The following is a 19,246-nucleotide window of genomic DNA, read 5'->3' as shown; positions in this document are numbered from 1 at the left end:
GCAGTATTCCGTTGCACGGCGGACAACACCGGTGGCCGAGGGAACCCATTGACTTAAAGAGACTCTGTCACCACATTATAAGTGCCCTATCTCCTACATAATGTGATCGGTGCTGTAATGTAGGTGACAGCAGTGGTTTTTATTTAGAAAAACAATCTATTTTCACCACGTTAGGAGCGATTTTAGCTTTATGCTAATTAGTTTCTTAATGCCCAATCTCGAGAGATCACGCTGTAAATCACAGGTTACAGTGAGATTACGCTCTGCTGTAAGTACCACAGAAACGTTAACGAAGTGCCGGGATTGTGAATAGACATCCCGTCCTGGCAGGAAGGAATGTCTACTCACTGTCTAAACACTTCAGTAACGTTAATGTGTTAGTATTAGACAGCACATAGTGAACAACGCACTATGCGCTGATTGGTCACTGATTAGTCAGCGTCATACACTCCTCTGTACAACGCCCACTTGCTCTAAAGTAAAAACACGCCCACTTGGGCATTAAGAAACGAATTAGCATAAAGCTAAAATCGCTCCTAACGTGGTAAAAATAGATCGTTTTTCTAAATAAAAAGCACTGCTGCCCCCTACATTATAGCGCCGATCTCCTTATATAGGGGATAGGGCACTAATAATGTGGTGACAGGGTCTCTTTGAGTGGGTTGTCGGCTTTATGTTGGGGTATCCGTAGTATTACCGGAGACAGTAGCGTGGCGTGCTGCGCTATTGTTTCCGGTAATCTCTCGGGTAATTGTTTTCGGTAATCTCTGCGACGGACACCCTTAATGGAGTAGTTTCCGACGCAGAAGTGAACGAAGCCTTACAGACGTGCATGCCATCTCCTGTTGCAATTTTCTAACAATTTTGTAGTTCATTCTAAAATAATCCCATAAGGACACTTATCATATGTGACAAACACGGCCACCAAAACAACCGCGTTACATAAAGAACATTATTTTTTTTACATTCAAACATTTGTACGTTTTGGAAACTAGTGTTCATTTTCCTCCCGTCCCTGGCGACTTCCCACAGTTCGCGTAGTTGTTCGACTCGATCAGCGAGGGAAAGCGATTTACGGGCAGCTGATAGGTTGTTAAATAAAAAGTGGGCCGCAACTGGTGGAACATGCGCATGCGCAGTAACAAGGGCGTTCCAGGAATTACGTCATGTGGGTATTTCCGCAATGCTTCAAGGGATTGTATGTCAATGCATGTGTAAGGGGGCGTGGGCTTAAAGAAGTCAAAGTGGAGTCGAAGGAAAAGAAGTGATTGAAACCAACATAAAGAGACTTGTTAGTTCTATAAATTGTGTGTACGGTTGACCTCGCTATCCTGGTCTCGGAAAGCTGCCTGCGCTTAATATGGACGGTAAGAGGAATACAAGAAGTCGAAGCGCGTCGGGTCCTTAATCCCGTAGTCCGGCCGGAAGTACGGATTTCAGTGTATTGGGAAGTTTATTTGGGAAATGTCTGACTATTTTAAGCCTTCTAGGATAGTCCGGTGTGTGCATGTATATATTTTACTGGAAAGTGAATGTGTATACCTGTGGTGTCTAGAACACTGATGCAGTTTCGGTTGGTTCTTCGAATAGCAGATGTTTTCATATATTCCTACCATATGAACTAATGAGTATCTAGAGAAGCCCGGTAAATATTTTCTTCCTCTATACTATTCTTTTCCTTGTCCTTTTTTGTTGTTGTGAGTCTCCCTGATGTTAGATGAGTTCGCTGCAATTGTCTTTTTTTTTTATTTTTATTCCTGAATCTTCTGTTTTTACTTGATAAATGCGCCCACTTTTGATCAAGGCCTAACGATGTGCACTCCAATCTGTCTTCCTTTAAACTGAAGTGAAACTACAACTCTCAGCGTGTCATGACAGACTGCAGGTGCATGCTGGGAGTTGTAGAGAGAAGTGCTATTGGTTGAAGGAGTAACTGTAACGTTTCTGTAACATAAATTGAAGGCATGGAGCCTCGTATCTGACTTTATTGACAATATTTGTTTCTCCTATATAAGGCCTCATGCACACGGACGTGTCCGATTCACGAGCGTGAATCGGACACGTCCGTGTGTGTGTGGCATCAATGTGCTTTGCGAGGGGCATGTGTTATTCACGCACTCTCAAAGCATTTTTTTTTTTTTTTTTTTTTAAATTCTTTTCAACTGAATTGATTCGTACATCACGCACCGCACTTGTGCGTGGTTTTCACGCACCCATTGACTTCAATGGGCGCGTATATGCGTGATAACGCACCAATGTAGGACATGCAGTAACTTTCACACAGTAGACTCTCGCTGCGTGAAAAATCACGCATGTGTGAACTGCCCCATTGAAAACAATGGGTCCGTGCGTTGTTTCAACGCACAGCACATGGATGTGATTCACGCTCGTGTGAAGGGGGACTCTGTACAGGGGCTGATCATCTGATGTGCACACCGATCCTAGGATAAGCAGATTCCTTGACTTTGAGTCCTGGGTGATGCATCAAAGTAGATGAGGACCCCCTTTCTATGAGTTTTAATTTTACAATCCCTGTAGTCCACAGTTGCGTTGTATAATCAGTTACTAGTAAAAGTCCTGTACTCTGCACTTATCGCCGTAACAAAAAACGGATCAGTTTTTATCCTTATTCTGATCTACAAATGGATCAGAGTGAATTTAGCCTTGGTGTACGTTTACACAGCTCGTATACGCCGTGTGAAAGTGCATCACGTATCCGACCTAGAACCCACAGGAAAAAGCGCCAACACACACCTGCACTCGCCGTAGGGATGTGTCACTATAGACTATATAGACTTTTAATTTTTCTTTGTTATTTAAAGGACCAGTGTCACGGGAAAAATATGTTTTAGATCAATTTGATTTTAGTGTTTTATTAAACATTTTTTTTTATTTATTTGTGTGTTTGTGTTTTACTTTTTTAAATTTTTTCACTTTTTCTTCCCTATGGGGCTGCCATTTTTTTTTTCCATCTCTGTATGTGTCGATTAACGACACATACAGACCTGGAATACGGCACATACAGTCCCATAGTGAATGCGAACGGGGCCCGTTCCATCCACTATGCTGTACGCTGTCTGTGTGGGAACGGCGCATGCGCCGCTCCCACACAGTCCAAGTTGAACTGTGCGACGTCCAGCGCCATTTTCCTGTGGACCGGAAGTCGCGGCCGGACAGTAAGATTACTACTTCCGGTCGCAGCTTCCGGACTTGTGCACTTGGAGCAGCAGACGGACCGGAGGGAGCGGCGGCAGGTAAGTTATTTCTGTGTATGTACGTGTTTTAGTGTGTGATTACTACTGTATGTAAACCTACTACACTGTGTGTTAGCTCAAAAAATGGCGACACACAGTGTAGGAGGTTTGACCATTCAATCCCCTCGTTTCTCCCGGCACTAGCCAGGATAAGGGAGGGGGGGATTCTGAGAGCTCACTAGAGCAAGTGAGTTTTCCCAAATTTTGCAGCATAAAGCAATGTGGTTGCTTTACCACATGCAATGCTGCAATTTTGGGAATTGCTCCATCTAGTGACAAACGCTGGGAAATCTTATAAATTAGAATCTAATTTATAATATTTCCTGACTCGTGAAAAAAATTAAAATTAGAACAATGTTTAATCACCTATACACTAATTGTTTAACTAAAAAAAAAAAAATTTTTTTTCTAGCGACGCTTTCCCTTTAACCCCTTAGCGACCGGCGTATAGTCCCCCCTTTTTTATTTCAGCTGTCATGGCTAGTTCATCAATTTCCAGCGTTTTTTATTTTAATGTTGATGATTATGGCTAGCAGTTAATTTAGTGTCTCAGGATATTAGAATATTATAAATGCCCAATTTAAAAAATGATTTTTAATTCCGAAATGTTGGCTTACTTAAAAATATGTACAGTATATGCACTGGGTTGGGACTCCTTTTGCATGAATTACTGCATCAATGCAGCGTGGCATGGTGGCGATCAGCCTGTGGCACTGCTGAGGTGTTATGGAAGACCAGGTTGCTTTGAAAGCGGCCTTCAGCTCGTCTGCATTGTTGGGTCTGGTGTCATCTTTCTCTTGACAATACCCCATAGATTCTCTATGGGGTCTAGGTCAGGTGAGTTTGAAGTGCTCTAAAATGTCCTGGTAGACTGCCGCGTTGACTCTGGACTTAATATAACACAGTGGACCAACACTGTTGCCCAGTGGTCCAAAGTCCTGTTTTCAGATGTAAGTAAATTTTGCATTTCATTTGGAAGTCACGGCCCCTGAGTCTGGAGGAAGAGTGGAGAGGCATCAATCCAAGTTGCTTGCGGTCCAGTGTGAAGTTTCCACAGTCAGTGATGGTTTGGGGAGCCAGGTCATCTGCTGGAGTTGGCCCACTGTGTTATATCAAGTCCAGAGTCAACGCAGCCGTGTATCAGGAAATTTTAGAGCATTTCATGCTTCCCTCTGCTGACCAGCTTTATGGAGATGCAGATTTCATTTTCCAGCAGGACTTGGCACCTGCCCACACTGCCAAAAGTACCAATACCTGGTTTTATAACCACAGTATCGCTGCAATTGATTGTCCAGCCACCTCGCCTGACCTAAACCCTATAGAGGATGTATGGGGTATTATCAAGAGGAAGAGGAGACACCAGACCCAACAATAGAGGCGAGCTGAAGGCCACTATCAAAGCAACCTGGGCTTCCATAACACCTCAGCAGTGCCACAGGCTGATTGTAATACCAGTTAAACTCCAAACAAAATTACTACCAAGCAAAATCCACGCTCCAAAAGCTAAATGGCGCTCCTTCCCTTCTGAGCCGTACAGTTTGCCCAAAATTTTTTAATTTTTACTTTGCTCCGTCCGCAGCGCAATCATTTTATAGAAAAGACCTGTAGGGTGAAAATGCTCACTATACCCCTTAATAAATGCCTTGAGTGGTGTAGTTCCCAAAAATGGGGTCACTTGTGGGGGGTTACCACTATTTTGGTCTCACAGGGGCTTTGCAAATGCGACGTAGCGACCAGAAACCAATTCAGCAAAAGCTTCACTCCAAAAGCCAAATGGCGCTCCTACCCTTCTGAGTTCTGCCATGTGGCCAAACAGCAGTTTATGACAACATATGTGGTATTGTCGTACTCGGGAGAAATTACTTTACAGATGTTTTGGTTCTTTCTTTTTTTTCCTTTGTTGAGAAAATGAAATTCTGAGCTAAAGTCTTATTGAAGAAAAAGGATCGTTTTTATCTTCACTGCCCAATCCTAATAAAATCTATATAATGGGGTCACTTTTTGGGTATTTCCAAAGTTTTGGCAGCGCAAGAGCCCTTCAAACCTGACATGGTGCCTAAAATATTTTCTAATAAAAAGGAGGCCCCAAAATCCACTAGGTGCTTCTGAGGCCGGTGCTTCAGTCCATTAGCACACTAGGGCCACATGTGGGATATTTCTAAAAACTGCAGAATCTGGGCAATAAATATTGAGTTGCATTTCTCTGGTAAAACCTTCTGTGGTACAAAAAAAAATGGATTAAAAATTAATTTCTGCAAAAAAAGTGAAATTTGTAAATGTCACATCTACTTTGCTTTAATTCCTGTGAAACGTCTAAAGGATTAAGAAACTTTCTACATGCTGTTTTTAATACTGAGGGGGACTTTTTTTTTTAAATAGGGTGACTTATTGGGGGTTTCTAATATATAAGGCCCTCCAAAGACACTTCACAACTGAACTGGCACCTGTAAAAATAGCCTTTTGAAATTTTCTTGAGAAAATGCAGTTAACGTTCTAAGCCTTGTAACGTCCTAGAAAATAAAACGATATTCAAAAACGACGCCAATCTAAAGTAGACATATAAGGGAAGGTTAATTAGCAACTATTTTGTGTGGTATAACTGCCTGTCTTACAAGCAGATACATTTAAATTTAGAAAAACGCAATTTTTAAAAAACCTTTTACTACATTTTTGTGTTTTTCACAATTAAATACTGAATGTATCAAGCAACTTTTGCCAGTAACAAAGTCCAATATGTCACGAGAAAACAATCTCAGAATCGCTTAGATAGGTGAAATCATTCCGAAGTTATTACCACATAAAGTGAAACACGTCAGATTTGAAAAATGGGGTCTGAGCCTTAAGGCCCAAACTGGGCTGCGTCCTTAAGGGGTTAAGATTGGGCGGGAGTGTAACATTGAAGGGACGCTCTAAAGGCTATGTTCACATCTGCGTCAGAGTCTCTATCAGGAGCCCCCATCACAGATTCTATCACATTTTGACGGAAATACCGTATGCACTGCTATTTTTCCCCTCAAAACGTTGGAAACCACGACAGAATCTGACCGAACCCATGATCGTCTGGCGTCTTTGGTATCTATTGTGCAACAACACGCTCGTGTAAATCCAGCTTAAGGCCTCATGCACACGAACGTAAAAACGCCCGTAATTACGGCCCGTAATTGCGAGCCCATAGACTTCTATTGGCCACGGGTACCTTTCCGTATGCTTACGGGAAGGTGCCCGTGCCGTTGGAAATTATAGAACATGTCCTATTTCAGGCTGTAATGACGGCACGGGCAGGCCAATAGAAGTCTATGGGGCTCCCGTAATTACAGGTGACTACGTGTGTGCACCCGTAATTACGGGAGCGTTGCTAGGCGACGTCAGGGTATAGTCACTGTCCAGGGTGCTGAAAGAGTTAACTGATCAGCAGTAACTCTTTCAGCACCCGGGACAGTGGCTACCGCTGGAGTTAATAGCATTAAAAGTTAACTTACCCAGAACTCTTCTTCTTCCTCTAGTCCGGCCTCCCGGGATGACGTTTCATCCCATGTGACCGCTGCAGCCAATCACAGGCTGCAGCGGTCACATGGACTGCCGCGTCATCCAGGGAGGTTGGACTGGAAGTCAAGAGGGACGCGTCACCAAGTCAACGGCCGGGGTACGTATAAACTACTTTTTACTTTCAAACGCTGCGGAAACTCTGCCTGAAAGGGCTGCCCCTTCTCTCTATCCTGATAGAGAGAAGGGGCTGCCGATTAGTGCAGAGAAAACAGGTCCGTAAATACGGGTGGAATACTGGTGACACCGGACCCGTATTTACAGGAGGAAAAAAATATGTTTGTGTGCATGGGGCCTAACTATAAAGCCCTTACTGCAATCCCCCATTTTCAGCTGCCTATTTTATGCAATGCTGCAACTGGTGCGGAGCTTGACAACAGAAGCTATAACCTAAACTATATAGGCTGTCTATATACATTAGATAGTTGTTGTCTGAACGTTTGTTTGGCTGACATCTATTCCTACCGGCCCCATACGCATGCACGCTGAGCTCAGTTGAGGGTGCATGTATTCTCAATAGGGAGAGGGGACTAGTCTCCCCTAAGGTCAAAAGAATCAGGTATGTTCAAATAGTGTTTTCTTTGTAAAAGTAGTACATCATTAAAAAAGCAAGGCTCTGTCAGGAAGGTCAAATGTGGCCGAAGGGGTTAATTGAACTTTTTATTTTACAAATATAATTAACTTTTTATGGGGGTAATAGAAAAAAAAGAAAAAGCTATTTGGCTTTTTTTTTTTTTTTTTTACGTCCCTAATTTATGCCATTTACTGTGTGTTATAAATAACATAATAAATTTATTCAGCGGGTCGTTACGATTGCGACAATACCAAATTTATTTAGTTTTTTTGTGTTTGCAAAGCCCCTGAGTGACAAACAGTGGAAACCCCCTTAAGTAATCCATTTGGGAAACTACGCCCTCAAGGAATTTATCTAGTGTTAGGGTATGTTCACACGGCTTATTTACGGACGTAATTCGGGCGTTTTCCGCCTCAATTTACGTCCGAAAATGCGGCTCGATAGCGTCGGCAAACATCTGCCCATTCATTTGAATGGGTCTTACGATGTTCTGTTCCGACGGTCTTTTATTTTTTTACGCCCCGCTGTCAAAAGACGGGGCGTAAATAGACGCCCGCGTCAAAGAAGTGCCTGCCACTTCTTCAGACGTTAAATGGAGCAGTTTTCCATTGACACCATGGAAAAACAGCTCCATTTACGTCCGTAATTGACGCAGCGAAAAAGCGCCTCAACATGCCATGACGGCTGCAATTACGGAGCTGTTTTCTCCTGAAAACAGCCCCGTAATTTCAGCCGTAACAGCCGCTGCCGTGTGAACATACCCTTAGACTGGGTTCACACGAGCACATTAACGTCCGTAATGGACGGACGTATTTGGGCCGCAAGTCCCGGACCGAACTCAGTGCAGGGAGCCGGGCTCCTAGCATCGTAGTTATGTACGACGCTAGGAGTCCCTGCCTCTCCGTGGAACTACTGTCCCGTACTGAAAACATGATTACAGTACGGGACAGTAGTCCTTCAGAGAGGCAGGGACTCCTAGCATCGTACATAACTATGATGCCAGGAGCCCGGCTCCCTGCACTGAGTTCGGTCCGGGACTTCCGGCCGAAATACGTCCGTCCATTACGGACGTTAATGTGCTCGTGTGAACCCAGCCTTATAGTGAGCATTTAAAAAAAAAAAAATATCCAATTAAACCATGGATGTGTGAAACTTTGAAGCACTTCTTTATGCATAGGCCAGGTTTGGCGGGGCAGGTTTCACGATAAGTTGTGTCTCGTCTTCTTCCCCCTTTTGTAACACGCTTTACACCTTTTTTTGGGTCCTTCCCTTTTTACCGGTGGAGGGGATTTTGCCGAAAAGTTTTGCCCTGATACAATACGTGGACCATTGCTTTTAGAAGTACTGGGGCCCTCTCCTTCCTGGCTCCCAAGTACAAGGACCTTGATAACCGCTTTTTGGGACTGAAGGAATGTCCTTGTCCGGCCTGCACATTGGTGTAGCACTTAAGAGTTATACAATGCCATATGTACCATGTACTTTTTGCAACACACCTTTGTTTTACGCGTGGCACTGTACGACTTCAGTACTTGATCAGAGAGCGAACCCCTCCCATGTACTTATTGTAGCTGAGGATGCAATCTGGCTTGGGGGTCATTGTAGTTCTACCTCGGAGAGAGGTGCTGCTTCTACCGTGTATTTTGGTCAACATAAGGACTTCCCTCTTGTCCTTATACTTGACCAGCAACATGTTCTCGCTGTGTAGTGCCCTGCTTTCTCCCTTTCTTAGTGGTTGCCCAATCCGTTTTAGGGAGGCCCCTCTGGTTTTTGCGCACGGTGCCACATACTGCAGTACTTCTGGTGGCGAGGCATTTGAATAGTAGGATTCTGGTGTAGAAGTTATCCACGTACAGGTGATAACTCTGGTCCAGCAGTGGGTACACCAAATCCCACACTATTTTCCCACTAACGCCCAGGACAGGGGGGCATTCTGCGGGTTCTATCCTTTTGTCCTTCCCTTCATAAACTCTAAACCTGTGGGTATACCCTGAGCTACTCTCGCACAGGTTGTACATTTTTAATTCTATACCTCGCCCTCTTGCTTGGCATGTATCGGCAGAATTTGTCTCCCCGTAAAATGTACAAGGGACTCGTCCTTTTTGGGGGTGTAAGCTTCTTGAAATTTGGTGCTGAAATGATCAATGACTGGCCTGGTTTTGAATAGGTTGTCACATGTGGGGTGTTTGTGGGGCAGGCACTGTGCATTATCATGCAAAAATGTCAGAATTATTTCAAAACGTGTCCAGGTCATTGCCATGCGGTAAAATAGGGTGCTGTATAAACTGTCTGCACTCCAGTATTGCCTAATCTCTAGCTTTTTTTTCTATTGGTCCATCTAGCAAATGATGTGGGGTTTTGGGCTAAAAATTGCTCGGCGTATAAATTTGTCTGGGCCACCAATAAATTAACAAAATCCTCAGAGAAAAAGAGCTTGAAATAGTCAATTTCTGCGAGGCCTGCAGTCTCTAACCGAATTCCTGAGCTGCATATGAAATCTGGGGCTCTTCAGGGGGTTGATACCATGTGGACCACCTCATTTGGGGGGTTTTCTCAGCTGATGTCCTGGGGCATCTCTGTGGTGGTTCCTCATCACTGGATGATGAAGAGGTCAAGAGGAATGGGGCAATTTCCTCTTCTCCCTCGCTGGCTGATTCGGTGTCAGAGGCCAGGATGGCGTATGCCTCTTCGGCTGAATAGAACCTTTGGGATGATTGGGGCATTTTTATTAGTGGGGTATGTAGTGCTTCAACATGTGTAATACCCAATTTATTTTTATGTAGGTGGTTGTGTGTTGTGCTTTTACATGTGTATATGAAAATTTTATAGGGAAAAAAAAAAAAAGGAAGAGAAGTAAAAGAATAAGAGAAATTTAGGAGAAAGTTTAATGAACGTCCAATATAACTGACACTAAGGGTATGTGCACACAAAATTAAAAACATCTGAAAATACGGAGCTGTTTCCAGGGGAAAACCGCTCCTGATCTTCAGCCGTTTTTTTTAGGCGCTATTTTTCTATATAGTCAATGAAAAATGGCGCCAAAAACTGCTCAGGAAGTGACATGCACTTTTTCATGGGTGTTTTTTTTACGCGGCCGTGTTTCAAAACGGGCACGTAAAAATACGCCTCGTCGGAACAGAACACCGTAAGTATTGATAGGGCGTTAAGTAGCGGACGTTTACTGACGTCAGTCTTGCAAACTAACGCCCTAACGATACTTTTTAATTTTTTTTACAGTTTTATAAAAGCAAAAAAAAAGCCCATAAAAAAACCTGTATAAACAAATTGCCACTGAGGCTGATTATAGACTGAACACTCAGTGGCCGCAGGCGCACGCAAAAATAGGTGCAGTAAAAAAAGGCCAGAAAATAAAAACCCTGCGCCAATAATTGAGCACAGATGCTGATCAGCCACAGAATGCACACAGTGAATTGGTGCCGGTAGAAAAAGACGAAGGAAAAAAAACCTGCATCAAAAAAAAATTAACGCGGATGTTGATCAGTGATGGCGGTCATTGATCTGCATTCAGCTGCAGCAGGATGTAAAAAGGGGGGGGGGGTACAGCGATTAGAAGTTTAGGGATAAAAGTGCTCCTGCTAAAAAATAAAAATCAGCAGCAGGAAGCCGACATCTCTGCAGGATCGCAGCACAGAAGGCCTCAGAACCGGGAAGAATGGTTCACATAACGCCGGCTCTGCTCACCGTTCCTAACCAGAATGAGGTGGGTAGAGCTGGTGGAGGGTGTTTCAAACAACCGCCATGGCTGTGATAGGTCGGTCGGTGCAGACCGACCATTCAGAGCGACCGGGGGGGGGGGGGCGTGGTATCACCACCACCACCTCGTCATCAATACGTGGCAAGGATGGACCGCACCAATCACCACTATATCACCGTTCCCTATGGCACAGTGATTGGCGAAAGCCGCAAACGGCCAGTCTGAATTGGCCACACCCTGGGCGCTATGTAAAGATGGCCTGCTGTTATGAGCAGCAGCCATCTTTACTTTGAATTTTTTGTTAACTTTTACACTGTAGCCCCTTCTCCATTTGTTGTATGGATATGGCAAATTACTGGAAGCACCGGCTTTCCATGACTTATCCATACGACAGATGTCGGGAAGGGGTTAAACTGTTTTATTAGTCCCACTAGGGGACTTTACTGTACGATCGGTCGCTTTTATAATACACTGCAATACTTCTGTATTTTAGTCTATTGTGCATGTCCGTGTAAGGCCCCATGCACACGACCGTGCCCGCAATCACGGCCCGTGATTGCGGGAAGGCCGGCCGCTGACTGACAGCCGCATTTTCGGGCCGTACTCCCATACAAAGTATGGGAGCACGGCCCGCAAAATGCGAAAGAACGGACATGTTCCATAATTCCCAGAACATTTCCACGGCACGGACACCCTTCCGTAGTGCTACGGAAAGGTGTCAGTGTTCAATGAAAGTGAATGGCTCTGGAGGTTTTTTACGGTCGTGTGCATGGGGCCTAAAACTGACGGGCATCTGCTAGGTAATGCCTCTGGCATGGCCTAGCAGGCAGACCTGGGGGCCTTTGTTAGGCTAGCTAAACAAGATGATACTAAGCGGCGGGGGCTACAGTGGCATTATACGGTGTGGGTGCAGTGTCTGGGTAGATTATACACAGCAAGCTTGGGATATATGTTCAGTAGTGTAGTATGTAAATAGGAAGGGTGGCATGCAAAAAGGGTGTGGCCTAAATAGGTCATTATTCGTAATAATGGTTACATGTTCAATTAATCGTCCTGCCCCTTGTAGAGTGCCACACAATCTCATAGACCCTTCCTTACTGCAGGGTGTGCAGTGAGGAAGATGTGTGGGTTCAGCAATAGAGCCCACAGCGACCAGAAAATGATCGCCTATCCTGTTGGTAAGTCATTTTTGATTCTGGGAAAAAGGGGTTGGATAATTTACAGTGGAGTTTATTCTGGTGTGCATTGGGGGCAACAAACTGTATTTATAGTGCTTATCATTGCCTTTTTCTTTTTTAGTTCTATGCAATATAATTTAATATATTCTGCAGAAGTATTCTCTGCGTTTTAGTGTGCGTGTTGGGTGGCCATTTAAAGAGCCTATGTTAAAAATAAAAAACAAAATTATAATCTATTAACCACTTCCCGACATCCGCCGTATATTTACGGCGCTCTCGGGCAGGGGTTCCTGCAAAGCGCAGTACCATTATGTCGCGGTGATGCAGGAACAGAGCCTGCACCATCACTGCCGGGTGCCAGCTTTGTTACAGCTGACACCCAGATGTAACGGCCTGGACCGGAGCTAGCCGCCGATCCGACCAATTAACCCATCGGATACTGCGTTTAATAGAGATCGCAGCATCTGAGGGGTTTTTAGCCACCGGCACCCCAGCAACGTGATCGCTGGGTTGCCGGTGGGTGAAATGACAACTGGAGGCCTAATACTGGCCTCCCGGTCTGCCAGCAACAGAAGCCTAATATGCCCCACTCGAAGGCGGGCCTAAAAGGCTTCCCGTACCAATGGCAAGATGGGTCCGCTTCTGGCCCAGAAGCAGAGCCGGCGTCATCAGCAGTGGGTGTCCACTGTATGTTACAGCGGACACCCTGCTGTAACAGCAGGAACTGAAGCTAGGTCCGATCCCTGCCATTAACCCCTTCGATACAGCGTTCGCTGTATCTTAGTGGTTTGTAGCAAATCGGCAGCCTTACCGATTGCTACTATGGCAACAGGAGGCCTAACGATGGCCTCCTGGTCTGCCATTATAGAAGCCTATTAGGCCCTGCCCAGAGGCGGAGTTTGATCAGCTTGCTGACCGTGAACAACTGACAGTTCTAATACATTGCACTACATAGGTAGTGCAATGTATTAGAACCGCAATCAAACAGTTGGACCTTCAAGTCCCCCAGTTGGACTAAAAAAAAGTAACAATAAAAGTTTCAAGTAATAAAATAAAACACAATTGCCCTTTTTCACTTCAGTCATTAATTATTGAAAAAAATAAACCATACATATTTGGTATCGCCGTGTCCATAATGACTTGAACTATAAAAATATTATGTTCTTTATCCCATGCAGTGAACACGGTAAAAAAAAAAAAACATTGCCAGAATTGCTGTTTTTGTCCAAAAATGGTACGTATAAAAACTGTAGCTCGTCTCGCAAAAAAACAAGCCCTCCTACAGCTCTGTTGGCGAGAAAATGTAAAGCTATGGCTCTTGCAACCTTCCTACAGAAAAAAAATAATTTTTACAAAAGTAATTTTATTGTGCAAGAAGTTGTAAAACATAAAGTGCTATAAATTAGGTATAGCCGGAATCGTACTGACCCGCAGAATAAAGGTAACAGGTCATTTATAATGCGTGGTGAACGCTATCTAAAAAAACTATGGCAGAATTGCTGTTTTTTGGTCACCTTGCCTCCCCCAAAAAAAAGGACAAGTTGCATGTCCCCCAAAATGGTACTACCTCTATGAAAAGATAAGTTAAGGCTCCAATAATTCAGCAAAGAAAAAACATGCTGTTGTGCAGGCGCAAGGGGAACATTTCTTCTGTTTCAAGAGGCGATTTATCAAGGCCCTAAAATTAGGGAACCAGGAAGGGGAGAACTCAAGCATATCTGCTGGAAGCGAGGATATACCAGGACAAAACTTTCCCAGCAAAATCCCCAGACTGAAAAGGTGCAGAGTGTGGACCAAAAGGGGGATAAGTAAGGACAGCATTTATCAATGCGATACTGGCATGTGCAGAAAATAATGCTTCACAGCGTGACATTTTTATTTATTTTACCCTTTATTGTACCACCTGACTATGCCGCTGATGTACTCTGCCCAGGTTACATATGCCCCCACATTATAAACTGAAATACCAGTAAACTACTACCAAGCAAATTCCTCGCTCCAAAAGCCAAATGGCGCTCCCTCCCTTTTGAACCCTACAGCGTGCCTAAACAGCAGTTTACTTCCACATATAGGGCCTCGCCAAATTGTAAAAAATTTTGTGTTTCTAAAACCGGGAAACACAGCATAATAGAGGGCTGTCTTTTCATGGTGGCACAAGCTGGGCACCACATATTGGCATCTCTATTGAAAAATTCCCTTTTTCACTCTGCAACATTGAGTGCACGCTAATTTCTGGAAGACACTTGCGGGGTTAACATGCTCACTACACTCCTGGGTAGATACCTTGAGGGGTGTAGTTTCTAAAATGGGGTAACTTTTGGGGGTTTTCACTGTTTTGGTTCCACAGGGGCTTTGCAAAAGGGACGTGGTGCCAAGAAACCAGTCCAGAAAAATCTAACTCCACGAGCCAAATAGGTATATCTGTTCTCTGGAGAAGTTGCTTTACAAATGTTGGGGTGGGGCTTTTTCTTTATTCCTTGTGGAAATGTTTTAAAGCTAGAGCGACATCTTATTGGAGAAAATGTAAACCATTTTATTTTCGCGTCCAAATTCTAATAAAATCGGACGCCTTGTGGGGTATAGTTTCCAAAATGGGGTCTTTTTTGGGAGTGTTTCCTTTTTTTTTTTTTTTTGGCATCTCCAGACCTCTTCAAACCTGACATGGTGCATAAAATATAATCTAACAAATTAAAAAAAAAAAAAAAAAGGCCCCAAAATCCACTAGGCACTACTTTGCTTCTGAGGCCAGTATTTCAGTCCATTGGTGCACTAGGGCCACATGTGGGATATTTCTACAAACTGCAGAATCTGGGCAATAAGTATTGAGTTGCGTTTCTCTTGTAAAACCTTCTGTGTTACAGAAAAAAAATTAAATTTAACCTCTACTGTGCTTTAATTCTTGTGAAATGCCTAAAGGTTTAAGAAATGTTCTAAATGCTGTTTTGAATACTTTTATCGGGTGCAGTTTTCAAAATGGGGTAAATGGTTGATTTCTAATATATAAGGCCCTCGAAACCACTTCAGAACTGAACTGGCCCATGAAAAAATAGCCTTTTGAAGTTTTCTTGAAATTGTGAGAAATTCTTGCTAAAGTTCTAAGCCTTGTAACGTCCTAGAAAAATGGACGTTCAAAAAACGATGCAAAGCGGACATGTGGGAAATGTTAATTAGTAACTATTTTGTGTAGTATTACTATCGGTTTTACAAGCAGATCCATTTAAATTTAGAAAAATTAAATTTTTTTGCAAATTTTCTCTAAGTTTTGGTGTTTCTCACGGGATAAATATTGAATTTATCGACTAACTTTTTTTTCACTAACAAAGTCCAATATGTCACGAGAAAACAATCTCCAGAATTGTTTGGATAAGTAAAAGCATTCCAAAGTTACCACGTAAAGAGACGCATGTCCGATTTTGAAAAATAATGCTCTTTCAGGAAGGTCAAAAGTGGCCACAGGCAGAAGAGTTAATAGGTTTAGTAACTTTCTAATTTACTTTGTTTCCTTTTAGAGGTGGTTTTCAGAGGCTGCAAACCAATATTCGGCTACTTGCACAGCTGATGAGTTGTTTTTTTTCCGCAATGTTAAATCTAAGGCTGCGTTTTCATGCTGCAGTTTTGATTCGTGTGTTTGCTGCGATTACTGCAAAATTGTGACAACGCCACAGTTAACATGATTTTATTCCCCCTACACCTCCATGGTGGCACCACCAGGAGACATTCCCTGCCTCCAAAGGGACAGGAAGCCGTTTAAATTCCCCCTCCTCCTTACCCTCTCCAGTTGTTTCCTGTCCCTTGGGACACTGGAAGCAAGATTCCTGCGAGCTGTGTGGGATCAGTATCTTCATCGTGCACCCCAGTCTTTTCTCTCCCCTGGATGAATGAGCGGTGTCTATCGGGGCAGGGAGCTGGGCTCCAAGCAGCAGATGCCTCTTCTCCAGCTCCTTGGTGTAAGTAGTCCTGCAGTGCTGGCAGCTTTGGGCTTCCGGACCTACTCATGAGGTAACTGAGGTCAGCACTAACCTGGCAGCACTAGACTCAGGCATTTTTCTTGGGCAAGGAAATCCCTTACTGCACATGGAATCGGCGTCTCTAGCACCTGGAGGGCATTAGCGCGTGTCATACCCAGCCTCTTGAAGTTAGTCTGAATTTTTAAAATAGTTTTGGCGCCAATTTAAAAAAAAACAAAAAAAACTAATGCTGGTTTGTCATGGGTAGTAGTTATGAGTTATTTCAGAGCTGCTGCTTACTGAATCCATTGAGTTCAGCGTGAGATGTCCCGTGCAGTCTGCTGACCCATCCAGAGCCCCTAGCCCAGTAAGAACGTGGTTATATTTTTATATCCCCCCCCTCTCCTCTGAAAAGCCTCAATATCTGACTGGAAAAATCTTATATATGTTTATTTTTCAGGGAGCTAAAGAGAGAGTTCAGAAAGTCCAACCTGTTAAATGTGGAATTTAAAAAAAAAAAAAAAAACTCTTTCTGCTGCACACAGGAAAGCATTATGCCAGAGATGTTTGAAGAGGGTTGTGAGCGAAGAATCTCCATCACTTCTACAGAGTATCAGAAGTATGATACGGTAGGAGGTGGATACAGCATTGTCTCAGGGCTGTCCACCCTCTCCTATGCCATCCACTTCAAAGTCTATCTCACAGGGAATGTCGGACTCTGATGTCCATCAGAAAGAAGGAGAATTGGATTCTGACGATTCATCAGATGACAATAGTGGAAGACTGTTGTTTTCAGCGCAAGACACAGAATAGCTTCTTAAAGCAATAAGAGCCACTATGAAACTTGATGTCAAGGAGCCCAGGTCTGTCCAAGATCAGATGTTTGAGGGGCTGAACTCCAGAAGGAGGTGAGTTGTGTTTTTTTTTTTTTTCTCTTTTCCAGGCCGCAAGAATATAAAAAAATGTATCAACAAGGAATGGACAGACCCTGAGAAGAGGCTATTTATTCCCAGGAACTTCAAACGTAAATAAACATTCGCTGAAGGGAATTCAGAAAAATGGGAGAAGACCCCAAGAATAGATGCCTCAGTAGCGACAATTTCAAAACTCACTTCTCTACCGTTTGATATGGGATTATTGAAAGACCCCATGGATAAAAAGACGGTATTCTGAAGTTAACATGGTAGGCCAGCACAGCAGCTCTTAAGCAGAGTATCACTGCAACATGTACTTCAAGATCATTAAAGATTTGGATGGAACAACTTGGTTGAACTTGATGGACATGTGTCTTATTTCAACCGTACTATGTAACTAGAAGATCTAAAATCCAATACGCCAAGAGCAGATTTTGGCCTCCATGCCAGTACTGAAGGCAATGGACTTCATATCTGATGAATCGGTGGCTTCTGTCGGGCTTAATACCAGAACAGCTGCTTTTTCCAACTCCGCCAGAAGAGCCGTCTCGCTTCGTTCCCGGACAGGAGACACTGGATCTAAATAAAAATTATGCTCCATAGCCTGTGAAGGTGATAGGCTGTTCGGCTCTGGGCTAGACAATATTCTGTTCTCTGTGATACTGCCTTAGGAAGCAGCCGGTCCAGCTCTGAAACACGTCGCTTGTATCCATCCATGTCATTAAAGAACTTTCAAGTTACATTGTTTGCTTCCTTGCCATGCGGCACCAAGGCACCAATTTCACATCCTTTTTAAAAGGGAACCGCGCCGTTTGTAGGGTTGATTTTTGAGACTTCCCACCACACTACTACCATTTCTGGAAACCGGACAAAGCACTTTGGATCCGGCACAACCCGTGGCCTGCAGTTCCCTGAATAATCCATATATCAAAGACCCAATTTACAGGGGTGTCGTGCTCGGAGCACGACACCACCAGGTGAGCATATCCCTACAACACTTTCCATTCCACATTGCTTGTGGGTAATGCCCTATGTTTGTGCCATTTTTTTTCTTTCAGCTCCACTAGACTACTTCTAGAGAGCCTCAGAAAGAAGGGATTTCCTACAGAAACCTGCTTTGTCCAGCAGAGATGGCCATTTTGGAACCAAAGAAAAAGCCCTCAAGTTAAGAAAAGAGGGCAATCCAAGATGGCGGAATCAAAGGCAGAAGAACAGAGGGTTTAAGTTTAATGCCAACGCTGGAGAAGGTCCCCCCAGTAATACCCAATGACACCAGAATTTTTGTGGGGGGCACATGAAGAAATCTTTGACCATGTATGGGCGAAGGATCTTAAAGTACATTGATATTGAACATCGTGTCTCAGGGCGATCAACTGGAGTTAGGCTCCCTTCCTCCAGAAAATGTAGTAATCCAATATTAACCCCTTTTTCCCATCAGGAGGAGTGGGAGAGCAAAATAGAGATCCTCCTTCAGTAACAGGCCAGGCTGTGCAGCACAACCAGGGTTATTCCCCGTTATTTCTTGTCCCCGAATCAAACGGCAGTTCAGATTGATAACCTGAAACGACTGAACGAACATGTCGAGAACAAAAAGAATCAAGATGGAGAAGATTGCTTCTACAATCGGTCTTCTCAGAGCCTATGACTTCATGGCCTCATTAGACCTACAGGATGCATACTTCCATGTACCAGTACATCCAGACAAAGATTCTGGAGATTTGCAGTAACATTGAAGGGGGTAGTTCATCTTCAGTTCGAGGCCCTGCCATTTGGCCTCCCGTCTGCCCCCAGGATCTTCACCAAGATTATCCGAGGTCACAGTAATCTTCATAAAAAGGAAATACTGATCACTTGGACGATCTATTAATTTCAGCAGAATCACAACAAAGACTGTTCCCATCTAAGAATGGTTTAACTGCTTTTGTAATCCCTGGGCTGGCTGATCAACCTAGAAAAGTCAGACCTGATACCAGAGCAATCAAAGGTCTTTCTAGGGATTCACAGGTTCAGACCTCACTTCTTCCAGACATCGGCTTCCATAAGGGAAATAATGTCAGCATTTGGGTTAGTAACATCCTCCATTCCAGCAGTCAGATGGGCCCAGGCACACTCAAGAACACTTGT

The 19,246-nt window shown here is 43.8% G+C and overlaps 1 protein-coding gene across 2 annotated transcripts in view; it reads left to right on the top strand.

Moving 5' to 3' along the window:
* The first annotated feature begins 1,181 nt into the window (after nucleotides 1–1,181).
* The window catches only part of RELA (RELA proto-oncogene, NF-kB subunit), a 116,103-nt gene continuing 98,038 nt past the window's right edge, over nucleotides 1,182–19,246 (top strand). For both annotated transcript variants that reach the window (XM_075837307.1, XM_075837306.1), the window contains exon 1: nucleotides 1,182–1,367. In XM_075837307.1, coding sequence (XP_075693422.1) covers nucleotides 1,361–1,367 — 7 coding nt within the window. In that variant the 5' untranslated portion in view covers nucleotides 1,182–1,360. The remainder of the gene's footprint in view (nucleotides 1,368–19,246) is intronic.

This window comes from Rhinoderma darwinii, chromosome 9 (genome assembly GCF_050947455.1).
Source record: "Rhinoderma darwinii isolate aRhiDar2 chromosome 9, aRhiDar2.hap1, whole genome shotgun sequence".
NCBI classification, from domain to species: domain Eukaryota; kingdom Metazoa; phylum Chordata; class Amphibia; order Anura; family Rhinodermatidae; genus Rhinoderma; species Rhinoderma darwinii.
This window is presented reverse-complemented; position numbering and strand designations above follow the sequence as displayed.